The 19,438-nt window shown below is 38.5% G+C and overlaps 2 protein-coding genes across 4 annotated transcripts in view; both read left to right on the forward strand.

Moving 5' to 3' along the window:
- Positions 1–177: 177 nt before the first annotated feature.
- On the forward strand, positions 178–16,880 carry LOC145462361 (uncharacterized). 3 transcript variants are annotated; one of them, XM_081445863.1, is made up of 12 exons: positions 178–452; positions 558–691; positions 784–873; positions 1,049–1,325; positions 3,886–6,641; positions 8,819–9,290; positions 9,935–10,234; positions 10,549–11,497; positions 12,609–12,795; positions 13,061–13,180; positions 15,233–15,490; positions 16,268–16,880. In XM_081445863.1, the coding sequence occupies exons 1-12, from the start codon at positions 344–346 to the stop codon at positions 16,439–16,441; spliced, it is 5,826 nt and encodes a 1,941-aa protein (XP_081301989.1). In that variant the 5' UTR covers positions 178–343; the 3' UTR covers positions 16,442–16,880. The 3 variants fall into 3 exon arrangements, with proteins under 3 accessions (XP_081301989.1, XP_081301990.1, XP_081301991.1); XM_081445864.1 differs by having other exon boundaries at positions 561–691; XM_081445865.1 differs by lacking the exons at positions 178–452; positions 558–691; positions 784–873; positions 1,049–1,325 and adding an exon at positions 1,343–2,009.
- Positions 16,881–16,963: 83 nt separating this feature from the next.
- The window catches only part of LOC145462444 (citramalyl-CoA lyase, mitochondrial-like), an 18,990-nt gene continuing 16,515 nt past the window's right edge, over positions 16,964–19,438 (forward strand). Inside the window, exon 1 of the mRNA XM_081445975.1 lies at positions 16,964–19,438. This exon is cut by the window's right edge and continues 24 nt beyond it. Coding sequence (XP_081302101.1) covers positions 19,205–19,438 — 234 coding nt within the window. The 5' untranslated portion in view covers positions 16,964–19,204.

Here is a 19,438-nt window from a genome sequence, read left to right on the forward strand (position 1 = left end):
GTCCCGGTTTTTACGTGTAATAAGAACCAGTCTGGCTCAAAGTAAAATTGAAGACACGTTTGGCTAATCAACCTCGTTCCCAGTGTGTCAAAATCCTTTTTTCATGAAAACTTTCGAAGACTTCGAGGACTGCAACAAATTTATTCATCGTTGCAATGACTCAGGGGAAGACATCATGAAGGAAGCGTACTAGCACGAAATGGATCATGGGAATATTTGTCACGCGTGTGGTGATTGACGAAGATAATCATTTCGCCGAGGGCTCAAAAAAGTGCAAGTTTAAAACACTGTAAACAAGATTAAATGGTAACAAGTAGTTCCATGGCTTAGACGATGAGCGGAAATGTCCTATGAACCACCAGTTCTTTCAAGAAAACTTGGCTTTGGTGATGCGAAAGCCCCCGAAAGCAACAGTAGATTACAATCACGTCTTAGTCATGGAGAGAAGCCAGGCATGTATAATGCATATTTGTAGAGCGTAAACGGGCTAAAAACCGTGATTTTAAGAAATTGTCGTATCATTGGTTGTATTTTTGTAATGTGTTTCTTTATCTTAGTAGCTAATGGTCTGACAAGATCACTGCCCCGATTTGAAGAGAATGTCCAGCGAGAGGATTTCAAACTTCTGATAGATCCCGCCATTAAGAAAGGACATGCTAAAATTTACAGATATAATGGAGTGTTTCCAGGGGTAAGATTATTACTCGTGGATAAACGTGTCGTAATCGTCTGCCATACTGTCTGTGGAACTTTTCTTAACTTTTTTGTTTCACTTCCTTCTAGCAACCACCGGTTGTGCCAAAGGATCCTCGCTCTAGGAGAACGAGAATATGGACTCTCAACAAAGCCGATTTACCAGTTCCTAATTTTAAGGTTTGTTTGGTTTTGAAGTTCCTTAAAACCAATTCTTGAAGTTATTTCGGAACATTTTGTCTAGTTATGTTTAGGGTAACTGATTTAGCGATATGGTAATTATTTTTGCCTGACCAATTAAGCGATTGCCACTTTACAAATCTAAGTATTGTTTTGGTGATTCCCTTTTTATTAGGTGGACAAGTGGTATGTAGGAATTCCTCCGCAACGCGAAGTGCACTTTTCGGGTTTAAATGACAATGTGGACAAGAAGTTTTTACAAGAGATGTGCGAACGCTTTGGCCGAGTCGATGCCATAAAAATATATTATGATCCACAAACAAAGAAACACGCCGGAAAGGGTCGTGTGACTTTTGCAACTACCAACGCTGCTAAAATGGCAGTTTCAAAATTGGATCACACTTCTGTCATGGGAAACATCATAAAGGCACATATTGATCCTAATACCAAAGGTAATTTATGGTTTATGCTCGTTTTATTGACCATGAACGATTTGTGATCGAGTTGAAAGTTTCAGCATTGTGTGACCACGTATGAGTTGGTTTGTTATTGTTTCAATCGTTTCATGCAAGTGCATTGTGGGAAACTATCCAACGAGAGGGAGTTTGGCACTGATCAGAAAAACATACACAGATGAAATCATAAAGTTATAAACCTGTTGTGAATAAAGATTGAATTGAAACAGTCACTTCTAATTGCTGCTCTTTAAATTTCCCAATTAAGGCTTATCCTTGTTGTCAGGGCGTATCTAATCGATAGAAATCAATCATCGAAAATGTAATCGATTAATCGATAATACTTGATAGTACTCAATATTTGTCGATTGATTAGTCAATTTAATCGATTGAAATCGATAATCACAAATTTTTGTCACATCGATGGAAATCGAAAATCAAAAACGTGATCTGATCTTATCATAACACTGCGTAACATTTACCGTCAAGCTTACCTTCGAATCCGCTTTGTTGATAAAGATGATGTTACTTCTTTCTCCGACGGTAGCTACTTTTCTTATTTTTTTTTCACCAGGATCACTGCTGTAAAGCTGTTTAAAGCAATATTTCAGCAGATTTCAGCCCAGCAATCCTATGGTGCTGTGTACTGTGTACTCGGATCGATCTTTGCTGTACTTACGGGTATTGAATAATGATAACTAACAAACAAATCAGAGGAAAACTTGTACTCTAGAATCATCAGGATCATGGTTAATATCCGGAGTCACTACTGTAGAAATTGGCAAACAGCAGTCCGTTCTCCAAGAATTTAGAAGGGTAATTTTCGAACGCTTATGGGGAGGCACGCATGGTGGCTTACGGAGCGCGGAGGGCTTATTTAGATTTGTAAGCCGCTCACCACAAAAACGATAACCTTATTCAAACAACATCTTTAATATCTGCCAATAAATACACTATAAAAGAACGAATTATGGTAAATTCTCGAAAACGTTTAGAGGATCACAATTGTGGAACGGCTTACTAACCGAATTGAAGAGAACGAGAAGAGAACTCGAGATATCGTAACAACAAGTGTGACTCTAATTGTGAAGGCGGAAACGATAGTTTCGTAACAGTTGCGTTGTTCATGTTTTAATCCTTTTCAGTTTCAAAATTTACTAAAAATTCTATAGTCAATCTTAAATAAAGCCATGTAAAGGGAATGCTTATCAGTTCAGTTTTGGACTACTGTGTATTTGTGCGGGTGAGTTCTGACTCATTCTAGCGTAAAACTGAGAACTTTATGAAAGAGAATCTTCGTCCATTTATTTTTTTCGATCATTGTCGAACAAATCGATAAATCGATAGCTAATTACAGAAATTGATCAAAATCGATAGTCACAAGGACGCGAGTGATCGATTTCCATCGATTTCCGATGTTAATCGATTGATAAGTATCGATTACGATCGATTACGTTCGATTTCTATCGAGTATCGAAAATATCGATTAGATACGCTCTGTTGTTCTGAATTCTCTATTCTCGCTATATAAGAAATGGACATTTTTTTAACAAAGTTTGATGTTTTGGGTAATTAATGTTTGCTAGGCCAAGTAAAAGTTATGATAAACACTGACAATGAATCTTTTTGCGTAAATCTACTTATTTCTGCTGGGTGGGATAGCATACAGATAATATTGTCCTTTTACTACAAGTTTGATGTGTTTAATGTGGCCTTCTTGCTCCGGCCAAATGATTCCTAATGACAAACAAATTGCCCATTGTTAGTGTTATCTGTAAGCAAGATGGATGAAAATGATTGCCTTACTAGTATGCCTGGGCATTCCAGCTACTTTCGTGCTTAAAAGTACATAAGAAGCAATAATAACTTTTTATATCGTTTGTTTACCTTTTCTTGACTTCCCAAGCTGTAAACAATGCAGATGATTCTTTTGGCTTTAATTAAATTCCTTGTATGCATCTGGAAAAAAAATATTTTTTTTTCCGTCAGAGGCTCTTCATACTTAAATTTTCAGGAGAACCCTGTATTGATAACTTCACTAGATTTTTAGCATAATGGTATTATATCTATTTTAAAATATAAAACTTTTAAGGTAAAGCTGTTAAAATTGAGTCTTAACGTTTTCGATCTGTTTGATCATCATCATCGTGAAATAATATGCATACGTTCAGTGTTCTTATAGCATAAAAGAAGCGTTCTACATCGCACACACCCGTCCAGAACTAAACAAACAAGTGCAATCACCGGACCTCACCTTGTTCCCCATGGGAATAGGTATTACATAACTGGCATTACCTGAACTATAAGAACGCTGAGCGTATGCATGTTATTTCACTCTGATGATGATCAAATAGATAGAAAACGTTAAGACTCAATTTTAACAGCTTTCACCTTAAAGTTTTATATTTTACTTTTATTGGCAAAATGTATATATATATCTATTTTGAGATAAACTTTTGAAGGTGCATGCTATTTTATATATAATTTAACTGTAGTCAGTGTTACACAATGTTTATAAATTATTACTCTTCTGGTGCCATTTTGTTTGTGGTTTTAGGACATGAAGTTCACAGTAAACAGCGAGGATCAGAGCATCCTCCTGCAAGAAGAAACTCAGGCCATGAGATTTGTTCGGGAAGTACTGCTGCTATGTCTCATTCCACAACCCACTTACCGACTCCATCTCCTTCCTTAATGTCACAGTCATCATCTGCAGATGGTTCAGTGCTGTCACCTTCATTGCTGTTGATGAAAAGTCCTGCATCATCAGTTCGACTGCCAGCAGATGTTTGGGGAGGATCACTAAGTAATTCATGGGACAGGACAACTGCAGGTGGCAACAAGTTGACTCAAAGTGGATCAGCCTTTATGTCCCCTCAAAGTGTGTCATCTTCACAGTCTACATTTGAACCAGTCTCGCCACCACATGTGTTCCACAAAAATGATGAGCCCCCACCCCCTCCACCACCAACCTCAAATCCCCAACCACCACCAGTGGAGAAAGGCTCATCAAAAGAGCCTCCACCACCACCCCCTTATGAGAAACCTGGTGCATCTTACATTAAGTATGAAGATATATCGCCTGATCCTATTTTCTCCCCTAGAGATGAAGATAAGTTAGTACCTTCTCACAAAGAGGATGATGTCCAAACAATAACCAAGCTTATTGAATCATGTAGAAGGGAATCCACACTTAATTCGTCACCTCCTAGCAAAACTCGATCACCTCGCATTGACAGAAATGAGAGTTACACAAAATGGGAAAGAAGGAAACAGTTGGAACGAGAGGAGAGACATCGCGATAAACAAAGAGACTCTGATAGGTATGGTGGATGCAACGATAGGGATCATAGTTATAAAGATGATCGAAGGTTTGACAAACATGGAGACTACCGATATAAAAGAGATGATAAAAAGGTTGGTAAAAGGGACAATTACAGGAGGGATGATTATGATAGAAACAGAAGTGGAGGTCGCTGGGACAAAGATGATTACAAATATAGAAAAGACAGGTTCAGTACAAGTCCAAGGAGAGGGGATGACCGCAGATGGTCTGATTTAAGAAACAGGGATCCTAGACTGAGAGACAGAGACAGAGATAGTGAAAGTGGTGATGGTAAAGAGATGCAAAGTAAAAGACTAAATGAAAGAGATAAAGAAGGACATAATGGGGAAGATGACCACAGTCGTGATCCCAGATTGAAAGGAAGAAATCTGGAAACTTCTGATAAGAAAGTGAAAGAACAGAAGAATGAAGGAAGTAGTTCCAGAGATGTTATTAACAAGGAAACTAGATCAATGGACAGTGAAAATAACATTTCAGACCAAGACAGAGAGAATAACACTTCTGATTTAAGAGTCAAAGATCCCAGATTACAGGGTAAGGATAGTGAACAAAAAAGTATTTATCAGTTTGAGTTTTCTCACAATCTCAGCTACAAAGACACTTTTGGTCAAGAACAGGAAAATAATATTGCTCAGGATGAAGATCTTTTGTCTACATCTGATTTAGGAAAAACGGAGAGTGTCTCTAAAAATTCAAGTGCAGCAGAAATTATCTCATCTGTGGTAGCTGGTGCCTCATTGGGGGAAACAAAAACAATAAATAGGTACTCGGAGGATGCTTATACACTTGGGGTAGAAACCTGTTCTGATGAAGAACCCTTACCTCCCGGTGATGAGCATGATGTTGCTCAAGAGGTACAATTAGACATTACCAGAAGCAAAATCAAAGCTGCACAGAATGCTGTAAAGAAACGAAAACTTTCGGAGACTGTTCAGGATGACAAGCAGACGAGTGGATCTAAAGCAAAGAAAATACAAATAGTCTTAAAGAGTGTTCAGCTTAGTGCAGCTGAAACAGAACAGAATCCATCAGCGAACTTAGATAATACACTGAAGGATAAGGAACATGGAGATGAAGCTCTCAGAGGTTGGAAAAGAGTTTTGCTTACTGCTGATAAGTCTCTGCCTGAAGTTGCTGCAGATATTGCAGTGTCTTCTTCAGAAGTAGAGGTCAGTTCATTTGGAGTGAAAAACTTACCACTTACAGAGGATATTTCTCCCTGCAATTCTCCTGCCATTGAAACAACAAGCCAAGTGGAATGCAGCAATGCAACAGTTTCCAAAGAACCAGTTTCAAGTGACCTTTATTCAGACATTGAAGGAAATGATGATGACAATGATGTTAATGATGTGAACAATGATGATAATGATGATGCCATGTCATTGTCATCCATTAGCTCAAATGAGGACACTTTAGAAGTCACTGAGCCAGATAGCAAGCCTTTGCCAAAGCCAAAGGGCATTTCTGTTCCACCACCAAGTGTTGTTTTTCCACCTTATCCACCTCCCATATTCAATCCCAGCATACCACCTCCACCCTTCTTTAACCCGAGGGTACCTCCTCCACCCCTAGGACCTGTTTCTGTTCCTCCACCACCCCTCCCTACAGTCCCTCCACCTCCCAATATTTGTCCACCTTTACCTGTAAGGCCCATTCTACCACCAGCAGTACAACCACCCTCTGGCCCACCTATCCCAGTTCCATGTCCATCGATACCTCATTCTTCATTTTACGACACAAGGATGGCACCACAGTTCTCTAGTGTCAGTTTTCCCAGCAGTGGAAATTATGGCTTCCAGAAAATAGAGCAGAAGAAGCCGTGGACAGCTGTGATCATTGATGAGGTTTATAGGAACATCTGTGGTGATTTGGACACTGTTCTGAAGAGAGATATATTTAAAAAGCTTGTTGAAGCATCTGCATTCAAAGCTTTGGAATCCTGGTGGGATAATCAGACCAAACCTAAGGTAATTTTTTGCTTGCATGCACTTTAATTGTTACCAAATTGTGCTGCAATAGACCAATTTCGATATATTAAAATTCAGCTTAACACAATAGACCTCAGCATGAGGCTCTGGGGAATAAATCCCACAAACTCTGTAGTTATTCCCCAGAGCCTTGCACTGAGATCTATTGTTTTAGGCCGAATTTTAATATATCGAAATTAGTCTTATCACTCCTTCACTTGCAGCATTCTCCCCCTTGCAGGATTATTTGTCCTGTAAAATTCAATGGCTGGGCCATAAATGTTCCCCAACGTCAAAACTATTCTGTTGTGTCTGAAATACATTGAGCCTGCTACTGGTGGAGTCAGTTGCTTCTCAACTGAAGAAATTATGCCCATCAGAAAACTGAACTCATTTTAAAAATAATGTACCTTTTGATGGCTGACATTTCACATTATATTTGTAAAAGTTATTACTGTTATCACTAGATTGAACAACAATTTGTTACGCCTTATCAAATGTTTTGAAAACATGATTCCCGCAAGTCCCAATCAACATTCAAAACTTGTCAAGTAGCTGTGAGCGTCAAATGTTGTCTAAGATATTATGCTGTTTCATCCCCAGTTTTGGTATGCCTTTATTTACCAACTACTTGAACACAGCAGGTGCCAAAATGCCTTCCCAAATAACTCTGCAATATTGTTGCAAAATCCTGTTTTTCTGTCATAAAAAAAATATAAATTTGGGTGGAGGAGTAATGCTATGGGAACATGAGCTGAATGGGAGTGTTTAAAGGGACACTGTCATGATATATTTTTTTTACAATAACTGTCTAATTTCTTGTGTACTGATTGGCTCATTTTTATCATCAATAAGAGTACAGACAGATAAAATGGTCAAAAAAACTGTCAACTTTTTATCCAATGAGATTTTGTAGACTGTTTTACGTAGCCAATCAAAAAGCAAGAAAAGCTATTTACAATGTTCGCGTCATGTGGAATAAAGTTCACTTATCTCTGTTTATGGCAAGTTTACGGTGTCTTATCCCCTCATTTATTCCCGGCATTTGACCATTTTGGGGTCTTGTTATTGTAAAAAACAAATTGACGTCAGTTTTTTATGTGTCTGTCCTCTTATTGATGATAAATTTTGTCATAACAATGTCAAAGTTTACTGCGGAACCACTCGCCTCCAGCTCATGGTTCCACAGCCACTTTGACGATGTTATGACACAATTTATCATCGATAAGTCAGACATAAAAAACTGACATCAATTTGCTAAGCTTAAAACATGTATAAATTCACAAAGTGGTCCCTAAATTTATGAAATAAGAACTTAATTAGCTCTAACTATATGATTAAAAGCAATTTCTTGAAGAAAATCCACACTGCAGCAACATGTTTGCAAAATTTCAACGATTTTCGAGCTAAAGTTGACCTTTGAAAAACTGACATCCGGACGCTTTTTCAAAAATCCATGTGGCAATTTGTTTCCATCCTTGCCATTGTTAGCCATTCTCACTTCATAATGGGTTTTAATCATTTGTCAAGTGCTGCTCTACAAAATAAAACCATTATTGTTCAGATTCCAATGATCGATATATGTTTTTGAGATCTCCAATCTCACACTAAAAATAGTGATGGTGTCCCTTAAAGTTTTCCCAAAATGTCATATTAAGTGCTTTTTTAACTTGGTGGAAATACAAAGAAAATGTTTGCTCTTTCTTGTAGCAAACACTGCAAGACAAGGAAAAGAAAATTTATCACTTGTTCATTTTGATTTTAAAAATGTTTGCTTGTGCAATCATCAACAGCTTGTCTCGTTCTGTTTCTATCAAGTTACTGGATGCACAGTAGTTCATATTTTTAGCATGCACTTATTAGCTGTGAGATTATGAACTTGAGATTTCTGAGGTGATTGGGGATTAGATGGAAGCCCAAATCAACTATCACTAAAAATTCCTTTCAAATGAGGACTTCTAAATATTTCTCTACATCTTATGTAGAATTGAACTACGTGCCTTAGCATTTTTGTGTGAATTGAATTGTTATTTGAAACTTGAAGCTATTTACATGTATTAATCAGTTCATTGAACAATTTTGAGGTAGCAGTCAATTTCCTTTCTTTAGTCTTCTTGAAACTGAATTTTTCTTGATGACATTTGTCTTACAAACTGAATGTCATTGTTTATCATTAGGACATTTCACCTACAACTGCAAATTCATCAAGAAACCTTCCTATGGGCCAAAACCCAACATCCACCGTTGGACTTCCATCAAACTCGGGTACTGGACCTTCAACAATTGGACCGAGTCCTTTTGAGAGATCTCACAGTACCATGCCTCTTGGGTTACGTGCATCACTGCCTAAGCTACCCTCCTTTAAAGTCAAAAGGTTACCAGAACCCCCTAAAACTGAAAAATTGGATAGTTTTACAAGAAAGCGCAGCAACACTGAGTCCACAGATGTCCTTGAGCGGGAAGTTAAAAAACGGATTTTGGGTGAAGGAGACTCGGAAATGGAGACAGATTTGGAATGCAGTTCTTCATGGGACAGGCGACCACATACCATTAGCAGGTTGGACGAGGGTGAGCGTAGTCAGTCACCACAACAACTTGATGACAGTATGGATGTCGCCCCACGTGCTACAATAGTGAGAAGCAGTGAAGGTAGTAATTCCTTGGCAACATTAAAAATTATTACCACTCATTTATTTCCTTTCTATTACAGTAATATATTTGCAGTGCCCTGTAGCAAACTTAAATGGAATCTTTCACAGTTAAATTTGTTCCAAGTCACAAGCTGCTTGTTGTGTTTAATTGCCTCAGTGATTGAAATTGATAATTCTTTGCCTGTTTTGAATGCTGGTTGTTTCTCTTCTGCAACTTAAGAGTTTCAAATTTCCTGCATGCTGCTATGTTTAATTTTGAAAAGCTTCATGGGAAATTATGATGTCATTGTGCAGTTGGGTGTTTTTAAAATACAGCACTACTAGAATCTAGAGATATAAAAGTGCTTCTAATTGATTTATAATTTGTATTCTTGATGAACATGTACATTGATTGCCTGCATGGATCACTTGCGCGACATTGAGAAAAATTGGTTTCAATCATAACACTACCTGGATTCCAAACATGATAATTTCCATTTGCCGTTCTAAAGAGGTTTAAGTTTTGGTCTATTAGTTTTTATTTTATTCTTATTGCACAGGGTGAAGAAAGGCTTTCTTGATAAGATTTTAAGAATTGTTTCTCAAAAACTAGTTACTCCCTTTTACTTAGGAACATTTTTGCCACTTTTTATTCATTTGAAGCTGATGAGCGGCGACCAAGCACAGGTTCATCGTTGTACCACACACTTTACTCCAGTAGCAGTAGTAGCAGTGAATCAGGAAGTGACGAGAGCGAGTCTGAAGATGATGAGGAGGAGAGTGAGGAAGGAAGCGGGGAAGAAAGTGAAAGCGAAAGTGAAGATGAAAGTGAATCAGAAAGTGAGGAAGATGAGACACAAGATGGAAACAAGGAAGAGGTAAAGCTGGAAGTTGAAATGGAAATTGAGCAGCCAGTTGGCGAAGATCAAGAAATGGTAGCGTTGCTTGTGAAGAACAAACAAGGTGATAAATGTTAAAATAATTGGCTGAGATGATACCCTTTATTTAAGACCTGAGTATATAATGATCTCTCTCTTATTTTTAGTGTCCACTATGCTTAAACGACTTTCTCTTTTATCTGTTTTTCATTATAAATTTAAAATCTCAACAAGAGACATAAATATACATGTGTTCTCCTTAGAAATTGTATCCAATTTCATAAATTATAGTGCCAAGTTAATTAAGCACAGATTGTTTCGTAGAGTTAGAGAATAGAGGCAGATCTCTCTATTTCTGTCAAAATGGCAGATAAGTGTATCTGTTTTCTTTCTAAACAGATGTATTTCATGAACACCCTGAAGATGTGTCAGAAAAGTTATTTGGCTTCAAGGAAAATGAAGATGTAGGACGATACAATTATAATAACAAAGAACTTGAGAAAACATTTCAGTTCAGAACTCTATCTGAAAAAGCTGCACCCACTGAGACATATCGATCTTTCCATATTGCTGATATTGTACCTGATTTATTCAAAAATCATGAGGATTCTTTCAACAAAACTACGGTCATGGAGGAAGAAAATATGTCAAGTGGAAAAGAACAAGAAGTACAAAAAATAGAACCGTTACTACAGAGAGTGGCTACTCAGAATAGTAAGCGAGATTCAGAGGACAATCACAGCAACTCAGAAAATAAAAGTACAGCTATAAAACTAGAGGAGGCTGTCGAAAAAACAGAGGTGAAAGTTCCCATAGGAGCTTCAGTGTTTGGTTTTCAGGACAAAAAGACAGTTAAACCTGAACGTGTGGAGTTCATGTGTGAAAAGAAGGCCTACTCTGAGATGAATGAAAACTACACATATTCTGATGAGCGAATGCCACTTTTGTCTCCTGACAAGCCATTGGCTGTGTCACTCATTGAGCTCGACCACTCGTATGGTTTAGCTGTTCCAGAGGAATTTGCACCAGTATCTGTGGAAGAACCTGAATTGTTGGAGGGCAGTATTAAGGAGTCATTGCTCCCTAGTGACAGAGAGTTGACTGAGTCACCTGTAGTGGACATAGTATCTGTCGACTCAGCATTAACTTTGCTTCCCGTGCCTGAGCTTACTCAGGTTCCTAAGCCCCTGTTCCCTGTGCGGTCATTTGAGGCTGACGATGAGCTGGTCTACGAGTTTCACAAACTGGGGATTGATGCAGAAGATTGCTATTACTTGAAAGTCGGCTTTGAACAACTTCAGCAAGTGGCATCCGATTCAGTGGTAGACGCACACTGGAGCAGTCATCCACATATCCTTTTTGATAAATGGATTTCAATAAATACTATACAGTATAATACAATGCAGTAGTTTATTGTGTAATACACTTAGTTATATGTTTGTTACTTCACATGAAAGATAAAATGACGCACCAGCTAATTTGCAGGTATTCCACATAAATGTTATAAACAGTATAATACATAAGTAAAAATTTTGAAAAAGTATAAGTCGGGATCATGAAATACAATCTAAAATAATTGCACGTTCTACAGTTCATGACAACAACTAGAACAACCACAATACAGTTTTTAACAGTACGCTACGAGCCTGGATTTTCCATGAGTAAGCAGTCAACTTGTCGAAGCTGAGTTGACTATTGCTCAAAGAAAACGTGGGCGGGTACAATTACGATTTAATCTAGCGCTCGGGGCGCTCATTTGCTTTTGGTGGCTCGCGATAGAGCACGTACTATAGAAAGGGTACGTGCTAGGAAGGAAGGGATTCTTTCTCTTTTTCGGCAAAAACATCGGAATGTGATATAGCACCTAGTGAAGAACACATACTACAACTCAAGACTGACTTTAATCCCAGTCAAAATTACGTTCTGACGAGAACGCAGACTACGTTACAGTCTTTTCTTTGACAATGTCTTGACTACGTCACTTTCGCAATGAAGGCGCTTATTGGAACAGGGCGAATATCAAACGCTCATTAAAAAGTGACCCTCAAGGGAGAGAGCTTATTAGAAAGGAGGGTGCTAATTACGGTAGTCTGAACTACACTCTAAAGAACTACAGTTCTAACCCTAACATTTTATGTTTTCATTTTTGTTTTTGTTTTTGTTTTTTTTTTTTGCGACCAAAAAATATGATTTTCCCTTTTAAGAATAGACGGCGAATAGACAACGGTCGCCGGAAGAACCAATCTGATTCATGTGAAGACAATTATCAAAGTGCTGGATGTTTCTGCAAAGTTTGAATTATGACAAGAGACTATCGGTAGCCAAGCCTAGCTGACAACAATTGAGCTTGTTTGATCATGGAAGTTTGTATTTAAGGTATATCGGAGAAATATTTGTTTCTGCTCAATGTTTTGTTTAGTCATCAATATTTCGCCTACCAGTTTTCTTTAACCTTTTTTACCAACTGCTCAACCTGTAACGAAATTGCGCCGGAAGCAGAAAACAGAACATGGTGTACGTGTGCACGTGACAGGATGTGCCCGCACTGAAGGGTTTTATAAGATTGACATCAAAGAGAAGGCCAAATACCTACAGGCTCAGAGGCGACAGCTACAGTGTCAGGCGAACGTTACTAGCGAAGGGCAGGTATTCAATAGTCTGTGCACATCATTTTCCAGCAGTGTTTAATAAGAGACTTGGGGCTGTAGTGACATGCCTCGTTTAATCAGTACAGGCCATGATAGCGTGTCTAGGGTTGGGATGATTCAGAGCTAAACAGAAGGTTGATCGTGTAGCACAGTTACCTAGCTTGTAATGCGTGAAAGTCACTGTGTCTGTGTTTCAAATAGACTGTAGTTGAGGAAGAGATGATTGCTTCATGCCATACATCTTATTTTACCTTTATCATCAGAAAACAGACGGCAATAAGGCTAAACAACAATCACGTGAACACAGAGCGATTCAAAGAAGATTACAATCAGCTGTGTGTAATGAGGAATTTGGCGACTTACTTAAATTCAATCAGCTCATGGTAAGAAAGTCAATTTATTAAGGTGCTACATGACCCTTCGTCTCATTATTTGTTCATTTCCTTTAAAGAGTAAGCACAATTCATAAGAATAAGAATTTTTAGTGCAGAGTGCACTATTAAGATGGTTTTGGGGGCTGCCTGCCGCTAATTCGTTAAACCGCTATGACGCTATGGCCCTATGGCGCTAAGGTGTAAACTTTAATGTTTGTTTGATTAATTAATTAATTTCAATTAATTAATTAGTCTAGAGGCAAGGAAGTGGTGGGGGGGGGGGGGGGTGGGAAAGGTACATGTGTACTCTACGTAAAACACGTCCCATCGCCGTCAATTGAGTGTGAACATCGCAAAGCTATATATTTGTTTCAGGTAACCCCTTGCTCTCCTTGTGGTACCATTCCCTTTAAAACAAAACTAATTTGCTCTAAACGCATGCGTAGATTAGTTGGCGTTCGTGGCTTCTATATTAGGTGGAGGATACATTGTATACGGAATCATGTGACCAAGGACGGCAGTTATTTTTCAGGTAGCGCCAATTGTCCCTTTTTATTGCAAAAGTGAAACGTTACTTTGGCTGCGTAGCTTTTAGAATTACACACAGGTCGGTTCAACAAATATTATCTGCTGTTTTCAATCTACAATAGTGTGTTTGTCAGGGTTCAAATGTATTGCTTCTCCTTAGCGGCTTGTTTATTTCTTGCCTTAATTGTGTCTGTAAGAGAGACCAAAACGTTCTCAAGTTAGTGACTTAATACTCCGCAAATTGTAAATTTGTGGCAAAAGAAACCAGGAAAGTGCTCAAATATTGCTGCAGACTCCGTGGAACCTAATGAGAGCGCAAATTAATTTAATCAGTCTTTGAGGAGACTCATTCATATCGGCCAAGTAGCGCTGGTTATCTTCAATACTTTTCGTTGAAACACTTCTCAGCCATCAATATCGTTGTGTGTTAATTTTGAATTGTTTTATTGTTAACAACAAAGGTGGCAACGGAAAAAGAAAGTGGTATTTCATGATTATCTGATAATTAAATTAGTTCTTGTTCATCGGTGATAAGAAGATATGCAATTTTAGTCAAACAACATCGTTTCTGTTCTGTGTCTTCATCACTACATCAGATATTTAACTTTCTTGCATTTATCTCCAAAAAACAAGCACATCTTCCGTGTGTTTTGGAGAAAACAAGGGCTTCATATTACTTGCCTTTGCGAGGAAAACAAAAGTATCAAGATACAAAGTTGGCTACCGTACCAGAGCTACCAAATGCGCTCTGCACTATCTGAGATTGTCTGACTAGTGTTTTTTAAATAATTGAATAAAAAAGACTGGGCGTATTTATTTGCAACATGCGTGTACAGTTTTCCTGTTTCGTCCGAACACAGAGTTTCATATGACCTCCAGATCTCTGGGGTATACATCATTGCACTTATTAAAAGAGTTGCCATAGCGAAATGAAATCATGATTTTAATTCGTGCGCTGACATTTTTGTCCGAGAATGCCACGAAACAAGCTAATCAAGCAATGAAAAAGCTCGACAAAAACATGGTAGCAGTTATATTATCAGAAGTTGACCAGAGGCACGGAAAAAATACAACTACTGCTTCTAGTAGGTCTCAATTACCCGGGAGGTTTGAAAATATGCAAGTTGTTTTTACATTTTCAGTATGATGAAACGAAGATCACCTGATAGTTTTAAACGGAATCCACTTTCAAAATTCCGAGGATTAAAGCTTTATAAGACGTACCCTACGCGAAACATTTTGCTCAGAAATTTGTTAATGAGCAAGGGTCCTACGCGACCCTATATAATGACATTACCCCTGATACTTTTGTTTTTCACGTGTTCAGTTGTTAATGTATCGGTTTATTACAGCTTAAAATTGAGTCTTTTATAATGGAGTCAAGTTTGAACAGCAGCATTGCTTTTGTATTAAAACCTGCATGCAATGCATTCAATTTGCATGAACGCGTCTACCATAACAGAGTTTTCGGACTACCAAAGTAACAAAATTGTCATCAAAGCTGTATTTTGCCTTTGCACTTCTCATCATCAGGTACGTAAAAAACAGCTTCGATTTGCTAAATCGGGTATTCATGACTGGGGTCTGTTCGCCATGGAGTCCATTGCAGCTGATGAGATGGTGACGGAGTACGTTGGAGAGGTGATCAGACAGCCCATAGCTGACATCCGGGAGCGTAGATACGAGGAGATGGGAATTGGCTCAAGTTACCTTTTCCGTGTGGATCAGGACACAATTATTGATGCTACCACTAAAGGAAACCTGGCGCGCTTCATTAATCATTGTTGTGATGTAAGTCACATCAAATTCCTTTACTCAGTTGTGCGATTGGAGAGGGAGTCAACCAATCTCTATTTGTGGTCTGTCAAAAACCCTACTAACGTTACTCTGGGCGGGTTCCTGTCTTAAACATCGGAAAGGGCTGGGAATTAATTTGGCCAATTTGAATGAAATATTTCCCTAATTCCTTAGCACATATTTACTGCTGATACAGTGTCTCTGGTCGCCTCTTTGTTGTGACAGATTTCGGTTTCTTGGATTGACTGCTTCTTGCGAAGCCAAACTCTGAATACTGGAACCAATCAACAAGTCGTATGCACTCATGTTTGTAAGCAGTTCCGGAAATGCTTATTAACGAGCTTGAAGGTGCCCTATTGACGTAATCAAATTAGATTGGAAAACGAGTACGAGATTGAGTACGAATACGATTTTCGAATTCCAAACCAGTGAGTCTCCAGAGCCCTCGCTCTTCATGTTAGTTTTAGGAAGAGAGGGTAGCTTATATGATGAGTTGGGTATGTGACGTTATAACGTGAAGCCTGCAAACAAGAATTGAAAAGTCGTACTCGTACTCGATCTTGTACTCGTGTTCAAATCTAAATTCCCGTAATAACAGCATCCTAAGAACATCTTGTAGTTTGTTCCACTGGTAAAGTAGAGTCACTCCATCAATAGATTCCATGTCTGGTGTAAAGTGCATTACTTTAAGAAATACAATTTGAATACTATTTGCATTTTTTCTGCACTTTGTCTCTGAATTCTTTTTCTTTTTCTTTTCTTTTTCTTCAGCCTAACTGCTACGCCAAGATAGTCACATTAGAGAACGCCAAGAAAATAGTCATCTATTCCAAGAGAGATATTGGAGTCAACGAAGAAATCACTTACGACTATAAATTCCCCATCGAAGACGAGAAAATCCCTTGTTTATGTGGTGTGCCTCAGTGTCGGGGCACTTTGAACTAGCGTTTCAACTTTAGATACTGTCTATATTTATATTTATGTAGTATGAATTTTGTACAAAGGACGAAGTCTTGTTTAGCGTATTTTGAAGAGAGAAAAATGTTATGGCTTTAGTAGGCACGTTAATCCTTACGTAACAATCGGAATGTGTCCCTCCCTCACATTTTAAATTATTCAACAAGGATCGCAAACGTTTCCGGGACCTATCAGTTCGGTCTTGATGTGATTTCTGTAGGTGTCCGTAGATTGACTACAGCACCTGAAGCTTTTATTGCACTGAGCAGAAGTTGTGTTGCCCCTTCCATTGGTCTTCAGTTGTTCTCCACTCCCGCATACTACTCTGGCTCTTGGCAAAACAGTGTTGTATTTCATCTCGTTATGCAAAGAGACATTTTGTCTCGCCTTTTGTCAAAGAGTGAATTAAAGTAATTTCTGTACTAAATATACAGTTAAGTAAAAAACTTTCTTTAGACTTCTCATCAAGATTTAATTACTGCCCATTCTCTTTTGACATGCTGCTTGTATTTACCCGTAAATAACACGTCCTTGTTATCCTCTAGCGTGGGCAACTGTGCCATGAACCACACAGTATGGATGAGGTTTTACTGATAGCTGAGTATTACACAACTGAAAAATTTGAACTGATACCCGAGAAATCGCTGTAAAACTAATGGATAGCTGAGATCTGGGCGCTTTTTCCACCCTTCTGAGATTGATCCTTCCTGCCCCCACCCCACTAGAACCTCGCAACTGAACCGCTATTTTGCTCGTTGAAGCCAATGCATCAGTGTTCTGTGTATCCACACGGGGGATACACATATCACTAGGGGTGTTTTCCGTTATGCTAAAGCGACCGGTAAGAGACCATTGGAGATAGCCGAGGAAAATGGAAGGACATTTTCCGATAAAACCGGGCCAATCGAGAGGAATGGCTCTAACCATTCTTTATTCGTTTTCCGAATTCCCTAGATAACTGAAGAGAAGTAGGGTAATGAACCGGTTTGTCAAAAAGAACGGCAAATTTCGCTCGGAGTATTCCGCCCGGAATAAGTGGACCACCTCCAGAGGTGATCACGAATATCCCGGTCGGAAGAAACCGAAACGTATCTATCCATTTGGCTTCCGACCGAAATTTCCGGAATCTTTGGTAAGATGGAAGCACCCTGGTTATCATTCGATGCATTTTTGTTCTTCCTTTTCATTGGCCGAGAGCCAACCACATGACCTGCAAATAATTGCCTACAAATAATGGTCTGCTGATGCGTAGTACGGTTGCTGCAAATAATATTCTGCTCATGCGTAATTGTAACCATGATCTCTCTTAAATAAGTAAATTTGGTGATCGAATGACAAAACAATTATTGAACTCGGTTATCGCAAAATATCGTGATTTTTCATTGTCTCGCAGAGCAATTATTTGCCTCAGCCTTCGGTTTCGGCAAATAATTGATCTGCTCTGCACTGACAAATCACGATATTTTGCTCGACCTCGTCCAATAATTGTTATTTTTTTGAGTTATTTTTTTGTAAAAGAAAATACCTCTTAGTCGGCGCGTTGAGTATGTTAAGGGTCAATGGATGAGTGAGAGATGTATGTATGTCACACCAATCAGATTGGACCTACTACAAACAGCCAATCAAATTTCTTGTTGTAAAGGTAAATGGTACGTGAGAAGATTTGATCCCGATAGAGTTCAGAACGGCCATATTTATTCCTCTATAAAAGAGGAGGAAGTATTCATATATTGGGTTTACTTCGACATTTTCTGTGGGTTAGGCCGAGGATTTTAGTTAAATGAACGAGATGAGCCTTCGGTTCGTGAGTTAGTAGTATGCAAATGCAACGAGATATTTTTATTTTTAGTTACAAAGGTAACTTGATACTTTTGTTTTTCACAAGGAGTAAATTTAATTAGAGGTCACGAATCGTCGCTTTTAGTTCTTAGCACATATTTTAGAGGAGACGAGACTATTTAGATTTGAAACAGTTCTAACGTTTACAATAGTAAGTGCGGGTAACGATTGTTTTGTTCTTGTTGCATGCAAATATAGCGAGATATTTTTGTTTTTTAGTTCCAAAGTGTAATTTGACACTCTTGTTTTTCACCAAGTCTCTAAATTAACTTGAGTATTTTTGAACAAAAATTCCTCTTAGGGGTTGGAAGGGCTATGTGATCGGTGAGTGAGGGAGTTATGCATGTGCGCGTGTCACACCAATCACAGTGTGGGTTGTATCAAAGAATGAATCAAATTGCCTGTTAGAAAATAAGATGGTATCTACATTAATCTGGAGACATGTCAGATTACTGTAGTTTGTTCAGTCAAACATTTTATGGCTTACTATTTAGTAATCTCACCATTACCGATGTAACATCGTATGTACATCATAAATTCCCAGTTTCTTTCTTGCTGTACATCGCAACCAAAAACACTTGTCAAATAAATCATACAATTACTGTAAACAGTTCTATGAATGCTCCTATCTCCGAGACTTTTAGTTCACAAAAAAAAAAAAACTCTTGCACGCCTTGCGTGCCTATGGTTAAGAGTACGTGTTCGTAAGGACAGAGCTCGGAGTAGGCCAAAAGGAAATTATAATCTAGTACAGTAGCATCTTTGTATAGTCTGGGTGGTTATTGTCGACCTTTTGACATCGATAACAATCGATATTCCTGAAGACAGGAACTATCGATTGCTATCGATTTTTGCCAATCGATTTTTATCGGAGAGCCGCCGAGAACCGCGGGACGTTTGATATGGGCTTATATGTACCGAGCTCGACATGGGGTAAAAATGGGGTTTTCTATGTTTTGTCTGGGAGTAGAGGCGTGCAAAATCTTGAAAAATAAACCCCGCAGTCTCTTAATTTTGTCGAGGACATTATGTGCTTTGACAGGGCAAATTCCAAGGCGGTCATTTCTCTACATCCCTGGGAACGACGAACGAAAAGTGTCAAAAGCCACTGGTTTGAATTCTGATTGTGTCGTGTTGGATTGTGAA

The sequence above is a fragment of the Orbicella franksi genome, chromosome 12, assembly GCF_964199315.1.
Source record: "Orbicella franksi chromosome 12, jaOrbFran1.1, whole genome shotgun sequence".
Lineage (NCBI taxonomy): Eukaryota > Metazoa > Cnidaria > Anthozoa > Scleractinia > Merulinidae > Orbicella > Orbicella franksi.

Coding starts and splice junctions, on each gene's coding strand:
- LOC145462361 (XM_081445863.1), top strand. CDS start 344: ATGTCCTATGAACCACCAGTTCTTTCAAGAAAACTTGGCTTTGGTGAT. Junction 6,642..8,818: donor ATAATCAGACCAAACCTAAG/GTAATTTTTTGC, acceptor GTTTATCATTAG/GACATTTCACCTACAACTGC. Junction 11,498..12,608: donor GCACACTGGAGCAGTCATCC/ACATATCCTTTT, acceptor TTAACCTTTTTT/ACCAACTGCTCAACCTGTAA.